Source organism: Hippopotamus amphibius, chromosome 2 (genome assembly GCF_030028045.1).
Source record: "Hippopotamus amphibius kiboko isolate mHipAmp2 chromosome 2, mHipAmp2.hap2, whole genome shotgun sequence".
NCBI lineage: Eukaryota > Metazoa > Chordata > Mammalia > Artiodactyla > Hippopotamidae > Hippopotamus > Hippopotamus amphibius.
This window is the reverse complement of record NC_080187.1, coordinates 23,937,282-23,963,487: the sequence shown is the minus strand read 5'-3', so window position 1 is coordinate 23,963,487 and position 26,206 is coordinate 23,937,282. Positions and strand designations below refer to the sequence as shown.

General features: G+C 38.4%; 1 protein-coding gene across 1 annotated transcript in view; it reads right to left on the bottom strand.

Annotated features, from left to right (window-relative positions):
* The window catches only part of SVEP1 (sushi, von Willebrand factor type A, EGF and pentraxin domain containing 1), a 200,802-nt gene that overhangs the window by 27,736 nt on the left and 146,860 nt on the right, over positions 1–26,206 (bottom strand). Inside the window, exons 31-40 of the mRNA XM_057722390.1 lie at positions 25,556–25,729; positions 25,000–25,119; positions 23,227–23,403; positions 22,918–23,002; positions 21,857–22,048; positions 20,489–20,656; positions 9,630–10,302; positions 5,166–7,957; positions 3,022–3,247; positions 1,080–1,235 (exon numbers count right to left, since the gene is read on the bottom strand). Coding sequence (XP_057578373.1) covers positions 1,080–1,235; positions 3,022–3,247; positions 5,166–7,957; positions 9,630–10,302; positions 20,489–20,656; positions 21,857–22,048; positions 22,918–23,002; positions 23,227–23,403; positions 25,000–25,119; positions 25,556–25,729 — 4,763 coding nt within the window. The remainder of the gene's footprint in view (positions 1–1,079; positions 1,236–3,021; positions 3,248–5,165; positions 7,958–9,629; positions 10,303–20,488; positions 20,657–21,856; positions 22,049–22,917; positions 23,003–23,226; positions 23,404–24,999; positions 25,120–25,555; positions 25,730–26,206) is intronic.

Below are 26,206 nucleotides of genomic sequence, written 5' to 3'. Positions count from 1 at the left end.
TTTTTAAGGTAAATTACCTACTTCCTCAAATTTAATGACCCATCCGTTTGCTATATATTTGTTTAGATTTTACACCACTTTTCATCTTAACAAATTGCAAGATTAGTACTCTCACATGAAGAGCAACTGAGTTTCAAAAACAGAAAAACTCTTCAACTGCAATCAGCTATTACATTATCATCCTTCTTTTCCCCCCGTTTTTAAAAAAAACACCTTTTGAGGAAATAAAACAAGATCCACCTAAGACTAGTTCTAGCTTTCATGGACCTATCTTACGAAAATTCTCTGATTCTACGGTCAGTAGGAAAAAATGGAACATACTATACATATTTAACAAATCACTGGCAAAGAAAACTTCTGTAAAACCTACATTTAATATCATTATAATAGCAAAAACAGGAAAGAAGTTTCCTGAAAAACCAAAGGACAACATAAAACAGGCCTCTTAAATTTCAATTTTGATGATGTGATCATGCTTTTAGCAAAATCGGCTGCAGCATTCCCATCAAGGTAAATAGGGAGACCTAGGTGCTGCTGATGAGATTTTAATATTACAAACCAGGCAGGTGTGGTCTTGAGACCTATCATGATATTTGGTTAGAACTGCTCCGAGGATTTTTTCAGGCCATACCTGCCTTGTGGGAACCTGGACCCTCAATCAAAAACCCTCAAAGTATTTGGGTCAATTGCTTGAGGAAATCCTAGCTTTGTATCACTAAATCCCTATGGTTGCCCCGCCCCCACCCCATGGTGACAGAGGAACTGTGAAGAAGACAATTAAAAGGAGGCTAAAGCATAGGTTTAAATGACCAACTAAAGTAACAGGATCAGTCTTGTGGCTGGTATACAAACTTCCTCTTGTTTTCATGGCTTTGATTCTTTAATTTGAGACTTGCTTTGCTTTTTAAGATCGTAAATCACTTTAAATATTTCTTAGAAAGTGCTATGATATAAGGCCACGAAGTATAAACAAGTCTTCTAGGACTAAAACCGGTGAAACAAAATGGCGTAACACTAAAAATATTCCTAAGTATATTGGAAAAACAGATTAATGCTAGTTAAACAATTTGTTCGCTTACCTCTAATTCATACCCGATTTCACAGTGATAAATAATTGTGCTTTCAAAGCTGTATTCACTGCCAAACACAAATCCATGTTCTGGACTTTCAGGTTTCCCACAAAAAACTGGACTACAGGATTCATCAGAAAATGGTGGCTCCCAGGTGCCATGAAGCTAAATAACAAGTTGTGTTACATTTAAGAATTAGTACACGTGAATGGAGAAGTCTGCAAATATTGGTTGTATAACAGAATAATTCCCAAAATGACAGTGAAAGAACCTAGAACTTGGTCCTGCTTCTGCTACTTATTATCTCTGGCCTTAAAAAACACACATTAATTATTAGATGGCCTTAATAGTCATCACTAAACAACTTTAGACATTTCTAAAACTCATAAAATGAGCATTTTCTTCCTAATGGAATCCTTTAAAAAAATCAAGAACACCAAGAAGTCTGTTTTCATTGTGATGCACGAGGACTGGAAGGTAGATATAAATATTCCATGACTTATAGTAACACATCCTTATATTTTACATAATTACACATTTTAGTCTAAAGTTGATGAGAAACAGCAACTTTCAGGTATGTCATCCAAAGTTTAAAAAGATGGCTTCCTTTTCTCCATTCCAACTGGAATATCTGAAAACATTCTATCATGTATTGTGAGCAAGTCACATAGTTAAAAAAAAAAAAAAAAAGACACAGACACACATGTCCTTTATTTCCCCACCACCACAGGCAGAATTAACATTTTCCAGCCTTCTTTTTTGGGTACAGTAGTACACAGATGTTTCCCTTGAAGACTGTTATTCTCTTGCTAATGTTGTTTCCTTTTCTTTGAGAAAATAGCATATGAGACGAATAGCAGTCTAAAACAGGACTTGAGGTTAAGCCCTTTATTCTACAGACGAGCCAGAAGTATTTATATATATATATATACATGCCTGCCTCATAATTAACCATTCCCCTAATGTCAGAAATATACACTGTATCTAATTTTTCAATACTGTAAATAATGCTTCAATAAATATATATATTTTTGCACAAATGATTCTGGGTATTACTAGTAACTTTTAAAAGCTACATAGTATTGTTTTCTTTTGATATGTCTGGAGTTTATTTTGGTATATATTAATTTTTTTCCCTAGTGGTTACTTCATTGTATCAGAATGATTTGTTTATTAATGATTCCTTTCTTCACTGACATGCGATGATTCCTTTATCAGGATCTACTTTTGACTTATTTCTTCCATTCCACTCATTTCCCCGTCTACAAAACTTCATACTGATACCACACTGATAGGAGCTCAGCAATTCTAAGTAACTATATTAAAGTGACAAGTAGGAAGCAGAGGCAGAACTTGACTCCAATTTTGGTTTCTGCTACCTTTGTTCTTCTACTAAAACTAGAAACATATCTGGTAACAATCAGGGCTCATTTCTACACATAGAGAGTCTATGTGTAGACCATACAACATGGCTAATTTGTCATGAATATCTTGTTATAGATATTTTAACATTTTATCTACCTTTGGAATTTGTCACCTACCCTTGGCACTTTCTTATTTTCAAAAATGGGACTACTGGAAAGAAAGATAAATTTTATTATATTTCTACCAAAAAACTTCTCAAATTCTTTGACATGATTGGAAACTTGAGGCATTTTCTCTTTTCAGGACAGCAAGACACCGACTGTTGTAGATATATCTATACATATACGCATATCCGTTGTTATATCCACACACCTACATATTCACCCACACATATATAGTATAATACACACTTACATATATATCCACACACATATAGTATAATATACACTTACATATATATCCACACATACACACGCATATAGTATAATACACACTTACATACGTATCCACATACACACACATATATAGTATAATAAACATAAATGAGTTATATCCTACAGGTTCTCATTAAGACAGAGAATCCTACCTGACACGTTGATATATTAACTCCCTCAAAGGTATACCCTTCTGCACATGACACAGAAACTTGCTTATTCACACTGAAATCATCCCCATGAACAAGTATACGTGTCACATTTGCTGGCAGAGGACATTTTTTAGGAATGCAAGAGATTCTCTCAGGGAACCAACGACCGTCTTTCTGACAGGTGAATGTGTCTATCTCTGTATCCATCATAAAACCTTCCAGACACCTGCAATGGAAAAGCAAAAATGAGTGTGTTAAAGGGAGTGCAATATAGTTGGTGACTTACTCTTGGACTCCAGAAGCTGTTATAAAGCTCCGTAGACATTTTATGTGATATATTAAAACTGATTCAAACATCAGGGGGATGGAGTTGCCATGCAAAAACACCAAGAAAACAATGATAACCAGATCAATCCTTAGTTATCCACATTAGCCAAGTCTAAAGTTGCTTTAAACGTTGTTGGCATGATTAACCTTTGTCCTGGATAATATCATTACTAAATTCATTTTTACTATGAAAACATCTAACAGTTCAAGAAACTCTAGCCAAAGTCCAAAACAGACTCAGATACCAGTAAGAATATAACACAACTAACATTTATTGGGAATCTACTTTATGCCAAGCAAAGTTCTCTACATAGGGTGTGTCTTTTAATCTTTAGTGGGTATCATGTAGCAGTAGTATTGGTGTTCAAACTCAAGTCAGTCTTGCTCTAAAACATTTTATGATTTTTAAAATTTGCATTTTTTCATTCAGTATTTGTTTACAGAGCATTCATTAAATTCCAGTTTCTGTTCTAATTGCTCTATAAACATTAACTCATTCTCACGTCAACCCTACGGATAGGTGTGATTGTTATCTTTATTCCCATTTTGCAGATGATGAAACTGACACCAGACAGATTAAATGACTTCCCCAGGAAGTGACAGAGCTGAGATTCCTACCTAGGGAATCTGGCTCTAGAGTCCATGCTTTTGCCACTATACCATGCTGCTTTTTTTATTAAACCATTTAATTAATGAACATTTATTGGGTGGATACATTTTTTAAGTTTCACAAATTACAGGCTAGGTAGAAGTCACAGGTTTTGCAAACTTGGAACAATCTGTTTACTAATAAGTGAAGATTTGAAGACAGTCAACACACAAGGAATAACAAACTCAGGAGAGTCTTGGGAAGCAGGTGATAACATGATTTCTCAAGCTATCTGACACACCAACAACCAAATAGAAAATTGAAAATGTACTTCAAAAGTAAGGAATAATTTTTTTTTTTCTTCTTGGTGCATAATGCACTACTCTTTAACTTTCATTTCATTGACAAGCCTCCCTTGGGTCTATTTCTTACTGCAATTAAGAGAAAATGAAGGTAGGGCTAAAATGTCTACAACAGACAAGCTTAAGAAGAGTTATTAAATTATTAATAAAACCTAAGAAGCCAATATGTGCAAGATAATCCAAAATTCCTTCAGCAATATCAATAAAATCGAAATGGATTTAGAGGGTTGAGATGTATTTGCACATTACAGGCATTTATTCCAATAAAAATCTAATTTATAAACTCATTCCATATTTTCTCATTTTTTTAGAATACTATTTTAAATAAAGAACTTTTCAGCAAAAATCACTATTTGTACATTAAATGCTTGGTCTGCTCAGAGCACAGGTTGCATGTCCCCTTAAGACTATCTCCCTATTTATGTTGACTAATGAAAGTATGTGATTTTTGACATAATTTCTTCAGCTTTTCCCTTATTTCCCCAGCATTTGCATATATTGAATATAGTCATTAGGTGATACGAAAGAAGTTTATTAGCATAATGTTTAAAAAAGAGCCTGTGCTTTAAGAGACATTAAAGCTAGCTAGAGAGGGTCTTGCTGCTCCATGAAGCTCAGCAGAATATGATAATTCTGATAATTATATTAGGAACTACAATTTGAAAATGCAGAAATTTATTTTTACAAGCCAATGGATTTTTGTATCATTATGGGTAGAATAAAGCCAAGTGTTAAAAGCTTCAGTTTTCGGAAAGCAGTGCAGAGAGGCTGTTTTCTTCCCAATTAGTTAAATTTCTGACCTATCACTCTTCATTTTACAACCCTCCTGCCTGTGCCCCTTGGAGACTCTAGAGCCATGGTCTTACCTGAGTTTCACCTTACTTTCAAAGGTGTGTACCTCTCCAGTTGCCACTGCATTGGAGACAGATGGTGGGGGTCCACAGGACAGGGGCTCGCAGACTGGATAAGGCTGGCTCCATGTCCCTTTCTCTGTACAAATCAGATCTGAACTGCCTCGGATGACATATCCAGATCTGCAGTTGTAAGTTATCACATTTTCCTCCAAAGAGCCACTCTCACTGATGAATGCATTTGGTATGGTTGGGGGAGAACCGCAAGCGGTATGTTCGCAGCGTGGGAAGCCAGAGCTCCACTGGCCATTGGCTTCACAGGTGATTTCAGAAAGTCCCAGGAGCTGGAAGCCTTTGAAGCACTGAATCTGAGCTGCCTGTCCACAACCAAAATCTGTCCCATTGACGGCTCCGTTTTGAATGACTGGTGGGGAACACTTGCAAGGTAGGCAGGAAGGTGGGTTGTCACTCCAGGAATTATTGGAGAGACACTTTCTTGTCGGATTTCCATGGAGCTTGTAACCGGAGAAGCACTGATACTGAATATGCCCCTCATGATAAAAGGAAAAGCCATTAGGGAAGCTGTGGGCAAGATCTTCAGGAGGACCACAGTTGACTGGTTTACAGAGAGGAACCTGCGCATCCCAGTTACCGTCTGATTGACAGGTGAGTTTGGGGGCACCGTGCAACACGTAGCCATCCTGACAATGGAACACCACTTTTTTCCCAAAGCCATAGTCCAGGCCATCCATCACCCCATTTGCCACCTGTGGTGGGGGGGCACACCTGACAGGCACACAGATGGGAGCCGTCCCACTCCAACTTCCATCAGCAAGACAAACGCGACTGCTGGCGCCCTCCAGTAAGAACCCTGCACTGCAAGTGTACTCAACCTCTTTCTGGAATGTATACTCCTCTCCCTTTACCTGGCCATTGGCTGAGACTGGAGGTGAACCACAGTCCACAGGAATACAAATTGGCTCGTCCCCATCCCAATTTTTATTTTCTTGGCATGTTCTCCTGTCAGTGCCATTCAACACATACCCAGGATCACACTCATAGAACAACACGCTCAGGTACGTGTAGTTGCTTCCTTGGATGGAGCCATTCATAACTGGATTTGGTTTGGGGCATGAGATGGCCTCACAGTGGGGGGAAGTACCACTCCATTTTCTACTCTGTAGACAAAGTCTTATGTCGGAGCCGACCACAGTGTGCCCGGGTTTGCAGCTATACTGTATGGCACTCCCCATGGTAGTCTCTGTAAAATGCAAAAAGCCGTTTTCAGGAGCAACAGGCAGGTCACATGCGATTGAAATGCATGATGGCGCACTGCCATTCCAAGTTCCATCTTCCTGGCAGATCAGCACAGGGTCCCCCAAGAGTTCATACCCTGGATTACAGGTGTACGAAACCAGGGTGTTGTATCGGAATTTTGCTGAATGTGCAGCCGGAGATCCCTTTGTGTTTTCCCAGGTTTCAGCCACTGTTTCCAGACGATGAGGGGGGCGAGGAGTCAGATATGGAACTTCCATCATGTCTTCCTCTTGGTTAAAATATCCCTGACCATCTCTGACCTTAGTACAGTCTCCGAAATCAATGTGAGGGGGGAGACCACAGTCTATGGGTACACATGTTGGGATGGAGCTTGACCATCCCGACTCTCCACAGGTCTGCATGGCGTGACCAGCTACCTGGAACCCAGGGAAACAGCTGTAGATGATCATGGCGCCATAGCTGTAATCTGCACCTTCTACAAAACCGTTTTCAATGGGTTGTGGGGGATCACAGTGGATGGCCTTGCAAGATGGGACATCCACATCCCAAGCGCCTGTCTCTAAACAAGTCAGGGCTTTGGGACCTTCGAGCCTGAAGCCTCGATCACAAGAGTATGTGATGCTTTGCCCATAGTGTAGGTTTGTGAAAGAGAATTTGCCATTCAAAATCTCCTTGGGCTTTGAGCACTCAACGGGTTTACAGGTTGGTTTTCTTCCAAGCCAGTGACCATTTTCTCCACAAAGAGTGGTGGAGTTGCCCACCAATTCAAAGCCTGGCTTACAGGTATAGAGAGCTGTGCTCAGATAGGCAAGACCTTGCACATCGATGATGCCATTGAGGATTTCCTCAGGCTGGGGGCACTCGACTGGCACACATTCTGGCAGTGGAGAGCTCCAGGTACCATCAGCCTGGCAGAAGGTGGTAGGATCTCCTCTTAAGAAAAACCCATCCACGCAAGAATACTTGACAGTGCTTCCAAAATGAAGAGCATAAGAAGGAGCAGGGACCCCAAAGGGAATCAGGGGAGGTGGGAGGCAAAGAACCATCTTACAAACAGGAAAAGAATCATTCCACTGCTGGGACGGCAAGCATTTCAGGACAGAGGGGCCCTGGAGGGCGTGCCCTTCTTTACAGGAAAATGTCACCACTCCCACCTCCGTGGTCAACTCCTTCAAAACGAGTTGGTTCTCCAAGAGGGGTGGCTCTGGGCACTTGGTGGGCACACACTTTTGGTTTGGCTTCTTATTCCACTTGCCAGATTTCAGGCATGTCCAAGACTGATCACCAATAAGCTCATAACCCTCATTACAGAAAAACTGAACCTTGGACCCTACTTCAAAATTTTCTCCTTTCATGTAGCCATTCTGGATCGGGGGAGGTTTTCCACAGTTGAGAGGGATGCACGACAAAGGGGATTCACTGTGCCAGTGGCGATTGGCTTGGCAGACAAATACAGGGCTTCCAACTGACTTATAGCCTGGGTTACACTGGTATCTCACTTCACTCTCATAGGTCCTGCCAGTTGTATGCTGGATAACAGGGAGAAAACAATGAAGTGCAATTTGTATAAGAGGTAATATAACTGACAAAATACAACGAATCATAGTAAAGAAGAACTAAACTAAAATGCCTATGTTAAAATGAATCAATTAGGACAAAAGCAAATGAGGACTTCTATTCTTCCAATTAGGTCCATTCTATTTTTTTTAATTTAGATAAATGAAAAGGATGGTAGAAGGTCAAATTAGGTAATCCTTACAGCAGAAATGTTGGCCACAGTGGTAAGCCCATAGTAAGTAAAAAATCAATAATCTCTAAATTGATTGATGAATTGATGGAGCAATATCAAAAATTATAAATTACTTGGTACAGGAAAAAAACTCACTGACCAAAGCAATGCTATAGTTTGTTGTTTTACTCACAGAAAAGGAAATATATACAAACATACACTTTTTATGCTGTTAGATGATAAGAAAAATAATTTTTTTATGAATATGACCTACTATCAGAGTTTTGTGTTCATTCTTGATATAACTTTAAAAAATTGTTGCCATAACGTAAGGATGGAAAATAAAAAGTACTATTTTATCTTTTAAACAAAAAATTTAATATTCATACTCTCAACATTCAAATACATAAATGAATAATATAATAAGAGGCTATTTTTAGGCAGTATAAAGATGAATTAGTTATGAAAACTTTAAAAAGATTATGATGGTTTTGTTAATGATAATAAGCCTAGCTTCCATGCGGCAGTGAACTTCTTGGTATTAGGACAGAATTATTTGTTTTGTTTATTTCTCCATTTCTTGGGTACCCCACATGCATGTAAACACCATGCCATCACAGACTTAATCTGTATTATTAAATACTAGAGCTCCAGTGCTTACCTGGCATCTGGTAGGAGCTCCAGAAATATCTGTTAAATGAATAAACGAAGAAAGCCTCCTTACAGATACTACACACCTTCTTCCAATGAAAAGCTAGTACATCTGATCAAAAGTCTTAAATAAAAGGCTTTCACTGTTGTTTTAGAATGTAAAGGAGAAAGGCACTATGTATGTGTGAGTTTTTAAAAAGCGTTTAATTAGAATATTGTCTCTTTAAAATGGCCCTCGATTTGAGGGAACAGATTCTTATTCTTGTTTTCTTGATAGATTTAACGAGAAGACACAGACTAACGAGGAAGGAGGATGTGTGTGTATCTGATGTAACCTTTGTCCTGATGAAATTACCTTTAGGTTGCCTAAAAGAAAACTGCAAAAACCGCCTTGTAGTGAAAAAAAAAAAAAAAAGATGGTTTAACCCCATCTTTTGTCTGAAAATTAGAAATGATAACAGATTTCTCTAGGTTCTGCTTAGACCACAATTGCTATAAAAATAAATAATACATCCATCTTGGAATAAATTTTATAAAGCAAAATAGTATTTTCTTAAAACTATCTTATTCTAACTTCATAGTTGGGCTAAGATATTGCCATCAAGTGTTTCAAGTGTCTATATGCTAGTAGAAGGTGGAAAGCTATAGATTAAAAAGATTCACAACCTCTATCAAATTCTCTCTGCTATTTACCACCAACAGATTTAGTGGCTTCTGTTATGTAACTATTAATCTTTTTGTGTCCTTGCTTCTGAAGAAGTCACAGTGGACCAGCCCTGCAAGTGATGAAAGCCACGGACACCTGTGAATCAGTCTCTTACCTCCAGAAAGCCATTCTCAACCTTCGGTGGTTCACTGCAAGATACAGGGTGGCACGTGGGTATGGGGCTACTCCACTGTCCCGTGGCTTCGCAGGCGCTCTTCTTCTCCCCTTTGATGTAGAAGCCCCTGATGCAGCTATAAGCCACCATGGCTCCAAAACTGTAGTTTGATCCAATTGCATAGCCATTCATGATGCTGGGTGGCTCTCCACAGCGCACGGGGATGCACTGGATGGACAGGGGGGAGGGGTTCCACTGCCCACCTCTGAGACATTCAATCTTTGCTGAGGTGTTCAGTACAAAACCCTCCATGCATTTGAAGCTCACAACTGAGCCTGTGGCAAATTTTGCTTTGCTCACAGATTCCAAGATGCTGTAGGAAACAGCAGGGGGTTTTTCGCAGAAATGAGCTATACAATGGGGCATGGCCTGACCTTCCGGGGGAACCCACTTGCCCTGGGCATTGCAGAGGAGCTGGGAGTTGTCTGCCAGGCTGTAACCGTCTGAGCAATAGTAGAATGCAATGTCTCCAAATAACCGATGGGCAGTCTCTGGAGAGGCGTGTTCCACGGTGGGGGGCTCATCACAGGAGACAGCCAGACACTGCTGGTCACTTCTGCTCCACTTGCCATTGGCCAGGCACTCAATGGTGTCAGGACCGGCAAGGGTGTAGCTATGAGATTGGGGAGAAAGGAACAATAATGAAGCACATTATTCGAGAAAAGGTGTTTGCATCTTCTTATTCTGCTTTTACTTTTTTAATCTTTCTAACAGTAACTTTACTTTTGTTCTTTATCCTTTAAAACAATATTTACTGTTTGAATTTGAACTTATTGATCAAATGACCTTCATTTAAGATATGCATCTTGATATTAATATTAAGGCTTGTTCAGAAAGGGAAGTGGAGTTTTGCTATTTGAGAAACTCTAAAAATGGTTACACATTTCTTTAAAAATAAAAATGAGGACTAAGCTATGGTCCTGTTTGACTCAATTCAAAGTCGGAACTTCATTTATCTATAGATGTTTCAGTTGCTTGATTTGATCACTAGTCTTTAAAACAAAAGATCTGCTGAACCACAGGTAGCCTACATATAACTCCTAGTTATCCACTTACTTATAAACAATGAACTTTAAAGGAGGGATTATAATTTCAGTCTCCTATGTTTCCTAAACCCTTAACCATGTGGTTAGTGTTAAACTTTGTAACTATGACCTAGAGGGGTGGGATAGGGAGGGTGGGAGGGAGGCCCAAGAGGGAGGATATATATATATATACACACATAGCTGATTCACATTGTTGTGTAGCAGACACTAGCACAACGTTGTAAAGCAATTATACCCCAATAAAAGACGCATTAAAAAAAAGTAGTGTCTGCATATGGCTCTGATATTCAACCAGTATGAATAAATTTTGCTTAATTTTGCTTTCTTTATGCACAAGGTATTTCCCTGTATATGATGCTCTCTTAATGAAGGAGAACAAACTTTTAGGATACGCAGTATTAGAATAACTGCATTTGAGTCATTCTGATTTTCATTCTTACTTTCTTACTGAAGAGAAAGAGGACAGGGGGTTTGAAAGGAATGTCTAACATCTGATCGGTCCATTGTTTTGATACTAATGAAGGGTAAGGGGGCTAAAATAATTTGACATTAATTGAACCCTGTTTGGAAATATTAATTTCTTCATTTTATAGGTGAGTGAATGGTGGTTTGGACAGGCTAGGAAATCTGCTGAGAGTCACATGGGTGCAAGCAGCAGAGTTAGGATCTGAATTTGGTTTACTGGGTTCCAACCCTTCTGTCTTTCCCACGATGCTGCTCTGTCTCTCTTCCTCTCTCTTTTTAAAAGAAGGTTGGTTAGATCACGATCAGTGGGTGTCCTGCGGAAACCATACAGCAGTGTCATTAGTACAAGTTATTTGACCTGCCCTTTGGCAAAGATCCTTAAGTGATCAGCTAGCAAACATTTCTCCTAAGGTCCCTTTTTGTTTTATAAGGAATCCGTTATTATTGAGAGGTTGGAATTCCTTCCCCCTTGCTGCTGAGATTTAGGAAATCTATAGGAAACAGAGAGATGAAGGAAAAAATGATAGAGCATCATCAGAGATGTGTGTACCCACCTTACCTATGGCCATTGAGCATGCTACAGATAGAAGTGGTCTCAAAGCAAACACTCAAAGCCATTCCCAGTAGCTGAGCACAGCCTACAGTTAGGGTCCACTGCAGTTGACTGTATGGAAAAGCTCAGTTCTTTTTATAAGAATCTGAACTGAATAAACTTTTAGACAGCTTCTGTCTTAAAGGGACAGCTTCTGTCTTAAAGGATCCAGGAAGATATACAAAAACAGTATGTTACAAGCATAGTTTTATGATTAAAAGTTCATCATCCCATGTATGAGTGCCTGGAGTTGGCTATTCCTGTGTAGAATGTGCTCCATTTATAGAGGCTCTTGAACTTCTGTGTTTTTATACCACAGTATACATCCTTTGCACACTTTGAACCACGCATCATCATTTTCATGGGGTCCTTTGATGTTGCTAGGGTATTTCATTGGCTGAAGTTGAGAAACATCACCTGAGACATCCCTGATTTACTAGGATCCACTGTGCCATCTACAGAGTGCTTCCTTAATGTCATGGGACCAGCTGCTTTGAGGCAGAAGCCTCTGCCTCCAGAACCTTCCTTACTCCTCAAACCCTCTCGAGGAGACAAAAACAGTGTTTTGTAATCTAGCAGCACTTGGTTAGGCCTCTGACCCCTGATCTGCTGGAAAATCTCCACCAACTACTCTTCCCTATTGGCAAATCACAGCAAAAAGCTCTTCTGCAATGTAATGGAAGATTACCAATAAATACACGTATTTTGAATAAATGAATTTGAAGAATGCATTTTCAGTACTACTCTAATTTTCCTAGAACTGACACCATCCCTTTCTTTGACCTAAGAACTTGACTTTGCTTTATGACTCTCAATCAACATTTAGTTCTTCATTAGACAATTAGGTCTAATCATGCTGTGTGCCAGAATCCCTTCCCTAGTACACCAGGCAACGCCAGTGCATGTACTTGTTTACACATCTGTATCCCAGATGAAACCGCTTTTGAGGGGAGTTGTGAAAGAAGTGAGAAAGGAAGTAAAGTAAGCTGGGGCCTTCTGGGGACTTATGCACAGTTAGGAAGGGCCTATGAACATCTAGAAAAGGAAGCAGCAGTCACTAGGATCTTGTGTGTTTTTGACAGGTTGTGATGGCTAATGGCTGAGAATGGGGCAGGCACAGATTAACTAGAAATGGTTTTTGACAGTTCCTTTGACAAGGATTCTCATAAGATATTAGCAGAAAAAAATGCCATTAGAACAGAAAGATATTTAAGCGGTTTACTAACTGGATGACCCAAAGAGTATTGGTTGATAGAAGTAAGCTGGTTGGGTGTTTCATTTCTTGTGAATGTCACACAACTGTCCTTAGCCCATCAGTTTGTAAGCAACACATAACTGTAAGATGAAGGATAAGGGTTTTAACAGGCCAGTTCAATGTTTCTAATCTTACCAGGTAATATTTAATAAAGATAAAATGGGAGGTCCTGTATGTAGATAATAAAGAAAACAGTGCACAAAGGGAAACCCAGCTTAGTGGCAGCCAATGTGAAAGACTTTAGTTTCACTGAATGAGTTGAATGAGTCAATGGTGACATCCTTAAAAGGGTTACTGCATCTCTAGAAACTCATTTATCCAGAAAGAGCAGAAGAGAAATGAAATAAATTGTTATGTTTTCAGTACCACGCATCAGTCTCTAGATTTAGTGGGGTATTTTTTTCTGTTGTAGTTATGTTCTAATTTGCACATGTCAGTGTACATTCAGCTCCGGGTATCATAATTCAAAAAGGGCTACCAACCTATTGGAATAGGCTCAGAGGAGAGTGACTCTGAGAGTGAACAGATTTGGAATCATGTCCACTTAGGAGAAAGAGAAAAGCAAATTTGAGGTTGAGCTGGCTGAAACGTCTGTCTCCCTACCCTTTCCCTTCCAAAGCTGCAAGCTTGGCATCTTCACCAGAGTATAGGATCATTTTTTAGTCATGGAAATGTATGAAGGGGCTGGGATCCCTTACCGAAACCTCTCAAGTAACTCTAATGATCCATTTGTAGGAGAACCTTGGGACCAAGCTACCAATACTTGAATGGCTGGCATTTCGGAGGAGCAGAGAAATTTACACTGAGTGGCTTCAAAAGGTAGAAAAAAAGCTAGTGCTTTAGACTAGATAACATATTCAGTGAAGGTGGGGCCAGGGGCTTATCAAAAATAATTATCTTCTGAAATACATCAGAAGTTAGTCTTTTAAGTTGCTAAAGAAGGATACATTCTTTGAATGACAAAAAGGAGGAATTAACTTGTAGTTATTGCCTAGATAGAAATATAACTGGTCTCTACTCTGATCAAACTGCCACATCATTTCATTATGTTACAAATCTAAATGAATGTTAAGCTTTCTGGAGGACATATTTCACCTGCTTATGTAAAAGAATCATTTAAAAAGGACAAAGTTTTGTACAAATGACAAGATACATCTTATATATGTTGGCTACCAAAACAGGAAAAATTAGAATTGGTACAAATTTAAAACACTGAAATATCTGTGTGACGTATTTTATTGTGTGACATTTTGTATTCTCTTCAAGAGACACTGGGGACACCCTTGCAGTCTGTTATTTAAAATCAGGCCATACATATTATAAAATAAGTTATTTTACTCCATAATTCCAAGGAAAAATGTCCCATCGATATTACAGTGATGCTGCAGAAGGACACATTTTAGGATGAACTGGCTGTAATAACTTATCATACTTCTGGAATGATAACAAAAAATCCTTTGAAAATGGGCAGAGTCATCTCCAGATGCACTTTCCAGTGATTTGATTCACGGAGTGAACGCCTACGAACAGGCATGGGCCTCGGAAGCTTTATGAGAAGCTCCCTTGTGGGTTATTAGCTCTTCTCTTCTGAGAAGAAAAACCTTAAATGAGATATTTAAAGAGCTGCAATTTAATAAGAGCAACAGAAAGTATAAATCTGTATCAGTAATTAGTTGTTTTCAATTAAAAAAAGATGATAAAAATGTCATTGTAGCATATTCAGTAATTGCATTTAAAAGTCTATATCTGAGAAGACTCAAAAGGGAAATGTTCTATCAGGTTGTTAGGATGTCAATGACCCTTCCTGCTTACTGAGTTTCTCACCAAGAGAGTATACATAAGGATGAAAAGGAAAATGGGGAACAAGTGACCATTTTATTAGTTGGGGCAAAAAGCTGAAAACCGCCAGTATAATGTTTTGATAAAAGGTGAATTTGGAAGGCCAATTTCAGGGCAGGAGACAGAAATGAGACATTCCTTGTCTTCTCTGGCATTCATCTTACTACTCCAGTCTCCCAAAGTCTCTACTCTTCCATCCTAATCTTGAGAGAATGGAGGGTATCGTCCCTTCTTAATCTGAGGAAAGGCCCATGCAAAGCACAACACCAATATAAGAAGACAAAAATATTGAGACCAAAGCAAGAATGTGTGTATGTGCACACAATAAACAGGGGTGGGTAGCTTACTTGGTGTGCAGGGTAGTGGTCTGTCTTAGGCAGCCCCAAGGGAGAAGAGGAAGTTGAGAGGGCTAGGGAAGGAAATAGACCTTAATGTTCTTATCAGGCCAACAGCATCTTAGGAAGTAGAAGGAGACAGCAGGACGCAAAAGCCATTACACGAAAGCCATGACATGAACACAGTGATTCCATCCTGGAATAGAACAGACACAGTGCATGTTGACCTATGCTAATCAGTCTCTTGAGGGGAAGAGATAGAAAAGGAGTGAAGAGAGAGAGAGAGAAGGACAAGCATCGACTTCTAGTTCTGGCTAAAATACAGTCTGAAAACCATCCCTACATAACACTGGATGAAATACAATAGAAATTATTTTAAATGCTTAGCTTAGCTGACAAGAAATGAAATCTCCACGTGCCAGAAATGAAGAGGAAATTAAAAACAGAAAAGTAAGCCTGTGAATGAATGCCCTTATGCCCTTGGATTGGACAGGAAAGCAAAGAAGAGAGGATAGGAAATATAACCTTGGAGTTGAAATAGAGAGTAATAGCTGAGTCTCTAGCATGAATCTATGTCTAAGAAGGACATTCTATGAAAGGATATTCACTAGAAAAATTTCACCTAGAGGCCCAATGAGATGACAAGTGAGATCCCTGTATTTGCAGGGAATCAGCGTGGAAAAACAAAGTCCCGGCTAAGGTAGCAGAACCCAGGACCGCACCTCATGTGGATTTGAGGGTAGGATTTATACCACTCATTTTGTATGGAAAGCCTTCACACTGATAAATAAATGTAAAGTTAGGTTTTTGGTTGGTGATACTCCTAGGGCACCTAGAAGAAAAAATAATCCTTATACTCAGACCATTAAAGGATGGTCACAAATCACACAAGGCCCAAATACTATAAGGACACAATCTGAAATTACAAAACACACATGCATGCTTTCCAACATGAACAGGTCAGCACACATAACAAACAACACGATGAGGGCACCAATAAATTGAGATAATAGAAAAAGTGGTCTAAAATCTAAAAAATAATATGAAATAAATATGTTCAAATAATTAAGGACAAAAGCCTCAAAATCCTATTTAAAAAGAAGAGTATGTAAAAAGAAATATTTCAAAAATAAAGAGAAATTCTAAAAATAAAAATATAGAAAACAAAAATTCAAAAAAAGTAACATATCTCAAAAGCAGATTACAGATAGTAGCAAGAAAAATTAGTGAACTGGAAGATATATGTAAGGAAATTACCCAAATGCAACCTAAGTTTTTAAAGAGATGGAAAATGTGACAGGTTAATAAACACAGGAAACAGAAACAAAAGCTCCAATATATATCTAATAAGACTTACAGAAATAGAGAAAAGTTAAAGTGAAGAAGAGAGAATACTTGAAGGGAAAATAGCTTATTCTAAAATTGGTGAAAGATACGATTTCTCAGATGTAAGAAGTACAATGAGCCCTGAACAAGATGACTGACAATCAATACAACTTTAGTCATACCATAGAGAAACACCAAAACAACAAAGACAAGTTAAAAAAAAACAAAAACAAAAACAAGGGGAAAACATTACTTACAAAGGAACAACAATTCAACCAGGTTCTCAACCTCAGCACTATGGACACTTTGGACTAGACAATTCTACGCCGTGGGGGTCTGTCTACGTGTCGTAGGACATTTTAGCAGCATCCCCAGACTCTATCCACTAGCTGCTAGTGGCACCTTTCCCTCAATTGGGACAAGCAAAAACGTCTCCAGACCTTATCAAATGTTCCTGGAGGGCAATATTGCCCACTAACTTAGACTGATGAATCTTCAATCGAAACACTAGAAGTCATAGGGCAATGGAATAATATCTTCAAAAATGTTTATAGAAGAAAACTATTAATGTAGACTTGTATATCCAGCTAAACTCTACTTTAAGAGCAAGGGTAAAATACAATTATTTTCAGAAAAGATTGTGTAACATACTGACTCTTTCCAAGAAAAAGATATAAAGGATGTATGTCAGGAAGCAGAAGCATTAATCCCAAAAGGAAGTAGTGGGATGGAAAAAGCAATTCATAAAAATGAATGCTTTTTATGAAAGATTCATAAAAATGTCAGTAAATCTAAATAAGCATTGAGTATATTAAAAAATGACTAATTTGGAAAGTTGTAAAATAAGAGGGAAGTAAAATGTAGATAGACATTTAAGATGAGAGGGGTGACAGAAGTGAATATTTTCTAAGATTTTTGAGTTGTTCAGCAGAGAGGCAAGGAAATTAAGTATGGTCTCAGAGTAGGAAAAACTTCTTAAATTTGACACATACAAAAAACAAATGCTAAAGGAAACAACTGATAAATATTAAGCACTATCTATCTAGTACAAAGTTAAAAATATGCACATCTCATGACCCAACAATTCCAACTCTTGGTGGCTAGGCCAGAGGTATTCTTCCTTCCATGGACCAGGAGACACAAGCAACGATGTTTATTTCAGCACTGTTGTATCAGCAAATAAAGTGGAAATCAATTAACCCTCTACCAGTAGGGAAATGGGTAACTTAGAGATTGCTTATTCTTACAAGGAAATAATATAGCAGTTAAAATGAATGCTGTAGATTTACGTTTATCGACAGAGATAAATGTAAAAAACATGATGTTAAATGAAAATCAAGCTTCAAAAGGATATTCAGAGTATGAAACAATGTATACAAAAACTAAAACAGTGAAATCAACGGAATATTTGTTTATGAGGAATACATAACACAGAAAAAAATGCACATTTACTTTGAGAAAGTGATGAGAATGGCTTCTAGTTATTTTTGTAATACTGTATTTCTTTTACAAAAAGAGATCTACAATTAACTATGGCAAAAATTTAACATATACTTTTATCTCAGCAGTGGATACACAGGTAATTTTAAATACAGATTACTTAATTTGGTTTTGTGCTTTTTTGTATATTTAAATATTTCATCAGACATTTGCCCAGAGAAAAGGAATAAGACAGAAGCTCCCCAGTCTGGTCACCCTCATAACACTCTAAAAAGGAGTAAGTGTATGTAAAGGGGCAAAGTGTTTTCCTCTCACCAAAAGTTTTCCTTTCAGAAAAATGAAACTATCTTCTAACAGCTATTGATATTTTCCTTTTAGAAAAAAAAACCTGGATGGTAGTGATCTGTGACTATGTGTACTTTCTATTAATTTAACTACTGCAGACAGTTTCCCCTGTAAATGTCACTTTAGGTAACAATAATGATGATGCAGAAGATATTAATAAAGCCATATTTATATAGTACTTCATGCATATAAAGGCACTTTTATAAAAACGGCCTCATACCCTTTAACAGCTGTATGATTGCAGTGGACAGATGTGGTTTCCATCTTTTCAATGAGAAGAAAGCTCCCACAGAGTGTCTATCTGCTCAGAGCAGAAGGGATTTGTACGATAATGTGGCCCAACACCTTTATGTTTTAACTATAAAGTGGGAATAATATTTCTTCTTCAAAATCCCCCTCTTTGTAGAAGGGAGCACATGAGATAATTCCCGGGAATGTCCTTTGAAGAATGTAGAACCCTCTATGAATGCAGGGATTTGTTGTAATTTTCGTTAGTGTCTTTATTGCTCCTTTTAACAAACCCTTTTGTATAACACATAGACTTAACATTAGGCAGATATAGAACTCTTCTTATAAGTAAATAATTCATGGAGAAAAAAAGACAAATGGGAATTTTTATAAAAGCATGATCTTTAAAAGTATATGTAAAGATAAAACTCTAGCAGGAGATAAAGTATCACCAACATTTATCTTTGGGCAATTTTTAAAAATATATTTTTATTTTCTAGTTTTAGATGGTGATAATATATTACTTCCTTAATCAGAAAAAACCCCCAGAAGTTGTCAATATCTAGTTATTATTTAGAACATTTTATTTGATAAGATTTCACAAACCTTTAAATGACTAATCTTAAATAGTACTATGCAGTTCATTAGGAAGCAATTTCTAAATGAGTCAACTCACGAGGGAGATATAGGGCTACCAAAAGCTAATTCCTACAAATTGATACAACATTGTAAAGCAACTAGACTTCGACAAAATGAATTTTAAGAAGCTAACTCCTACACTGACATTTTAATAGTCAAGATTTCTTTTCTCACTTAAGAAGGTGTTAAGATTCCGGATTTCTGTCAGCTACTTAAGTGACCATTTGACGCTCAAGAGCTTTTTGCAAGAAAATACTGTCGCCACCTGCTGGCGGCCTGCATTAGTGGGATGGTCTGCTACCTCGGTGAAAACAACTTCAACTTGCATGTTACAGAAACTATGTCCTCTCTTCTGTCCTAACATCATAATAATGGCACAGTTTGTTGAGTTATTATTTTCTGGCTAGTCCATGCATTACATCCACGTATTCCTCATAATATCCATAAGGAGTACGACCCTTTAACACACTCATAGAAGCAACAGAGAGGTTACATCATTTTCCCCAGGCCACACAGTGAGTGAATGGCAGAACTGAGATACAAATCCAGAAAATGGCAACCCCTCTGCTGTTACTCGTTTTAACTGTGTGAAAAGCAGCCGTGGTAAATCTGGAGTGTGGAAGCTATAAACTATTACTGGTGAAAACATTTATTCAGGAAGTACAGAAAAAAATTGAGCACTGAAATGCCAGATGATTTGGGATTTAATCACCCCTTAATTCTTTACTGCCTGTCTGAGACCCTAAGCAGATCACCATCCCAGAGGGAGCCTCTCCTTTCTCTGTGTCTTACATGGTTTTTGTGAGGATAAAATGAGACAATGAGTATGAAAGCACTTTGTAATTTGCTTCCCGTTTGTTTTTTTTTACATTTTATCTCCGAATTAAATGAGATCACTAAAAAATTAAAAATCTGAACTTTATTAATATTTTTTTCATGCAGATGTGGCATCTTTATGCTGTGATCTAAAGTCTTGACTTTGGTTTTGCAGAGGATAAATACACAAATGTCTATTTAAATGTGCTTTTTGCATCTTTAATTAAAGTATAAAGATATTTTCCACTGCATTACCCAATGTCTGTTATTCAAGGCCTAATTTGATAAATTACTCTAATTCCTGGAAAACATTGTTTCCACAGGGGAATATGCTCCCTTTCTGTTGTCAGAAAAGAGCATAAAGCTCTCTTTAGCTTTGGCGGCCAGGAAATTTAATTTAGTGTTCAGTGGAACCCATCTGCCATTGGGCCCATCCTGTCCTGAAATTCCTTTCCTTCATTGGGTTTACTCACCCTTCTTTGCAAGTGTAAGTGACAGTGTTCCCAAAAGTGAAGTTACTCCCGGTGGTGACAGCATCTTTGATGGCTGGCGGCTCTCCGCAGAAGACGAGATGGCAGGTAGGTGGCGCTCTGTCCCAGCTGCCTGAGGCGGAGCATTCAATGACGGGAGGGCCCTGTAAGCTACAGGAAAGAATGGTGCCACCGCTTTCATTGGCTACTTACCTACTGCCCTGGAGATGAACTAGGAAGGACTTAGGAGAGAATAGGGGACACCTGAAGGATTTTAATACATGAAAATAAAGTTTCTTCCTATTTTATTGCTTTATATAAAAACAAGGGAAATCTGGGCCTTCCCTGGAGGTTCAGTGGTTAAGACTCCATACTTCCACTGCAGGGGGCATGGGTTCAATCCCTCGTCAGGGCACTAAGATCCCACATGTCGTGTGGCAATCAATCAATCAATCAATCAACTGCTTTAGAAAAAACCCAAGAGAAATCTGAGCTGGCTATAGACTCACGTAAAACCACAAGTAGCCTAAAACAACATAACAACTGGGGTGTAGAATAAAACGTTTCAATGCATTCATTGGTTGTGTTGTGATTAGCAGATTACTTGGATGAGAAGGGGTAACAGGTTGGTTAGGATCCAGCAATAAGGGAGACAAACACCCAGGAGGTCAGGGCAACTGAGGTCAGAGGGCACTGCCCTTGCCATGAGCCTGGGCATATGAACAGTGTTGCTCATCACTCTGACCTCTAGTCTTCCTTTAAATTTAAAAACCTTGCAGCCCTCCAGCATGGCTTATCCACCTTCACCTGCCAACCAGATTCTGATTGTACGACTCACTCCATTTTCTGTTCACTTGATCTGTTTCACTTCAGATCTTCCTGGCCAAGTTTTTGATCACAGCCTGACTTTTTCTATTGTTCCTTCTTTTTGAACACACACACACACACACACACACACACACACACACACCCTATTAATCAAATTACTCTCTTAACAGTATTAAAGACCCTGGTCCTTATCCTGACATGATTTTTACAACATCCTATGCAATATTTTGTTGGCTAAAAATTCCATCACTAAAGCATTTTATTAGGTGTTGTGCTATGGTTTATAAACCTTTTTTGCTTTCATGTTCAATGTCTGAATGGTTATAACACTGAATTAGAGCTCCCAGAGTCAAAGTTAGATGGACTATTTCCCTGGGAATTTACTATATAGGCTGAGCCTCAAGAAGCACGCACATTTGAGAATATCTTTTACACTTAAAAACTTGTATTTCAAGTCAGCCAGTCACATGCAAGTGAAACCCACTGGGTAAATAATGAGTAACAGGGCATTGTAGGAAGCTTGGCTGGTGTTTAGGACTCTACCTGTATCCATTCGCACACGAATATGATGCAGTAGAAAGATAGGTAAGCCCACTCAAAATATATTTCCCATTATTTATGTCTTCAGGGCTAGAACACTTGACCAGTTCACACACGGGAGGAGAATGACTCCAAGAACCGCTAGCAAGACAGGACGATTCGTTCTCACCCTCCAGAGTATATCCTTTATTACACCTGATGAAGATAAAAGAAAATGACAGAATAGAATTTGTTTCATTTTGCATAATTTTATCTGTGCCAAAACCTCCAAAAAGATGGGAGAATTTACACATATTGTTAGAGCACTTTTTTTCCTACTGAAATAATGCTTTGAAACAATTTTTTCAAGGTTGAATACTATGCATCTCGCCCACAGGACCCTGCTGGGTGATAAACAGAAGGGTGGATTTAAGGATTTGGCTTGCCTCCAGTTTGTGTCATGGATTAGGAGCTGCAAACAGAAAATTCTTTTCTTTAAATTTATTTTATTGAAATATAGTTGATTTACAACATTGTGTCAATTTCTGCTGTACAGCACAGTGACTCAGTTGTATATATATGTATATACATATGTGTATATATATACACACACATACATACATTCTTTATCACATTCTTTTCCATTATAGTTTACCATAGGATATTGACAATAGTTCCCTGTGCTGTACAGTAGGACCCTGTTGTTTATCCATCCTATATATAACAGTTTGCACCTACTATCCCAAACTCCCAGTCCTTCCCTCCCCCAACCCTTCCTCCCTGGCAACCACAAGTCTGTTTTCTATGTCTGTGAGTCTCTTTCTGGCAAACAGAAAATTCTTGGTTTGAGAGTGGTCCTGTCTAGAATGAGCCCCTAGGATGCCATGGAAAGAGGCCCTGCAAGCTAATGAATATTTCTGGTGATAAGCTGGAGCTCTGCATCCAAACCCAAACATACAATTCAATTAATTCCATACTAATTCGAAAACATCCTCTGGGATTTTGCTTCGTCTTTTCTTCCAGTATTCTATCACTGCCAGCATGTCATCAACAACCCCGATGCAGTGTTAGTCTTAGACACTCACCTATACATTACTTTACTGCCATAGGTAAACGCTGATCCGTTAACGCCACCATTTTCTGGGATCACTGGTGCCCCACAGGAGACGGCTTAAAGGAGGAAAACCAAAAGGCATTGCTCTTCTTAGCTGGTATGTGTAAACCTCTCTAAATGCTCAAGGGCAGCTCTAGGATTTTGGTCACATTTAAAAATGAGCCTAATATTGGGCTTTAAATACAAAGAATATTGAGACAACATAACACCTGGAGTTTCTCCACCTTGACTTTCTAGAATTGCCAAACACCATAAACATGGGGGAATTTACTCAACATACCTTCACAATATGGTATCAGATGACTCCATTCTCCAGACTCCAAACATGTGATTTTGGCTACTCCCATCAGCTGGTGTCCTTCATCACATGAAAATGTGACTGCAGCACCTACGGTATAAATCTCCCCAGAAGAGTGGCCATTTTCTGGATTTCCTGGAGCCTTGCATTTTATAGGTTCTTGAAAGAGAGAAACAGTTTTTGTGGGTCAAGAGGTGGCTTTCACACAACCATGCAAGGTCTCATAGCAAAAGAATCCCACTACAGTTAAGGTACCAGGTAAACCCTGAGGAGGAAAAAAAGCTTTTGAAGGGAAAGGCATGAAGTCCAGGGATACACTAGATGATTACACCAGAACATACATTTAATAGGCAGCTTAAAAACAATATTTTGAAACAGCAATGACTAAGAAAAATAAACAAAATGTATCAGTCCCGAAAGGAAGCTGTTTATCTAGGTGGTGGTGCCAGGGCATGGCTCAGGAGGGCTTCAGTTCCTCCTCCTCCTTCCAACCTCATACCCATCTTTTAAGAGCAAGTGACCTTCTCTCCAGCTGATGTAAAGGCTGTCCCAAAGCACATTTAGGAGAAGTTCCCAGCTTCCCCTTCCAAACAGCCTACAGATCATAAGACTCCTATGTGCAAATCTGGGGTCAGTCACCACTTCCAGGGAGGGAAAAAAGTTAATGGGAGATTTAGGGCTAGAGCTGAACAATACGAGTGAATAAATACTTAAATTCTCAAAAAGGGAAGCTATACTAATTTCATCTTTCTGAAGATCCTTTTGGCTTATGAGCCAAGGACCTTAACTGAAACCCTTGCAATTATAAAAATTATAAAATTATAAGAATTATAAAAGCAATTATAAGATTTTGAGAATTCCTCTTTAATTTCTGTCTAATTGTTTTCTGGTAGTTGCTTTCCCATAACTAATGTAGAAAGATATCTATGGGATATCACAACATATAGAGATGTGGTAAGGTAGGATGTCTATGTTTTTTCAATGATATAATTTTGTGTGGCTGAGGCATAGGAAAGATACTGACGGTGAAGAGGTGATGAAGCATCCTTTTTGCTCTGATTGAGGCAGCAGGGGCCATTACTTATATTTCTAAATCCACTCTATTATTCTTCTATTATGTAAACATTTCCTTAATAGTCTGGTGATAGAGCTGGCTTTCAGTTTTGTTTTTCAGAAATTGGGAAGTTAGGAAAAGCATGATGCTAGTTTTAAGTGCCTTTAACTGTTTGCTTATGAATCTTAAAAAAATTTTTTTTGAAGTACAGTTGATTTACAATGTTGTGTTAGTTTCAGATGTACAGCAAAGTGATTCACTTAGACATATATACATATATCCATTGTTTTTCAGATTCTTTTCTACTATAAGTTATTACAAGATATTGAACATTCCCTGTGCTATATAGTAGGTCCTTGTTGTTTATCTATTTTATATACAGTGGTGTGTATCTGCTACTCCCAAACTCCCAATTTATCCCTCCCCTTGTTTTCCCCTTTGGTAACCATAAGTTTGTTTTCTATGTCTGTGAGTCTGTTTTGTAAATAAGTTCATTTGTAACATTTTTTAGATTTCACATATAAGTAATATCATATACTATTTGTCTTTCTCTGCTTATGTATCTTTTTAAGGAGGATTTTTCTTTTCCGTCTCCCCTCTGAAGTTGAAAATTTGTCTTCTTTTTAAATAACGCAGCTTTAAAATATATACTTGAATTAAAAAGTTGAAACAGACTTCCCAATGACACACAGCCTAGTTACCTGCACAGCTTTTACCATCTCCTGTGTAGGGTGGGATACAGGAGCAGATGTAGGATCCATTTGTATTCAGGCAGGAAGCGTGCTCACTACAATCTGACCCAACTGCACATTCATCAACATCTAAAATGAAGGCAGTTTACAGACAGTAAAGTTGATGGATTTGTCTTACGTAGCAAACATTTGTTTTTACTTTTAAATCATTACATATCGCTTAATGCATCACACTATACATTGATACATATTTTTATGAAATTTAGAGATAATAGTCATAATCACATTGCAGATCTACAATAAAAGCTATTATTTCCCCAGTTTATAGGTGAATAAGTAGAAGAACAGAGATTGAGAAAGATATTCTTAATACTGAGCCTGGTAAAAATTTAAAACGTGTTTGGCATGTCTATGGACAGCTGCTTCGTCCCTATGGCTTGCCCGGAGCTTACGAGGATGAGATGAAATTAACAAAGGCACGCCACAAGAGCCTCAGGAATTTGGGATAACGGTCTCCCACAGAGTTCGAGTAAATGCATGCAGAAATTGCCAAGATTTATCTCACCAAGACACGATGGTGAAATGCCATTCCAGCTCCCATTATCCGTACAGAACATCCTTGAATCACCCAACAAATAGTAGCCATTGTTGCACTGGTAGGTCACTGTGCTGCCAGCATGGAAGTCCTCGGCTGAATAAAAGCCATTCTCCAGAGGGGGTGGCACCCCGCAGCTAATGCCTGTAATGTGACAACTACATTAGGAGCAACGTACACAACGAAGATTTTATTCATATTAAACTTGCAGTTAAGCATGAACTTTTCATTGCACACAAACATTAGACTGAGAACGCTTAGGGGTGGGGGCAGGTTGCAGCCATACCTGGGCGCAGAACATCTAGCATAGTGTCTGGCTCACAGGAGACGTGCAATTCACTCACTTAAAAAAAAAAAAATTATGGAAATCCTGCTACCTGTTAGACACTGTCCTGGTGCTGGGGTTGCAGTAATGAACCAAAAAGACAAAATCCCCGCCTTACAAAGTGTACTATCTAGTCAGAGAGCAATATTAGAAATAGATAAATGTATGATATATCAGGTGGAAAGAGATGCATGGAGGAACTTCCCTGATCACCCTATCTACAATAGCAGTCCTGCCTCCACCCAATCCTCTCACTTTGTATCTCCCTACCCTGCTTTAGTTTTCTTCAGAGCCTT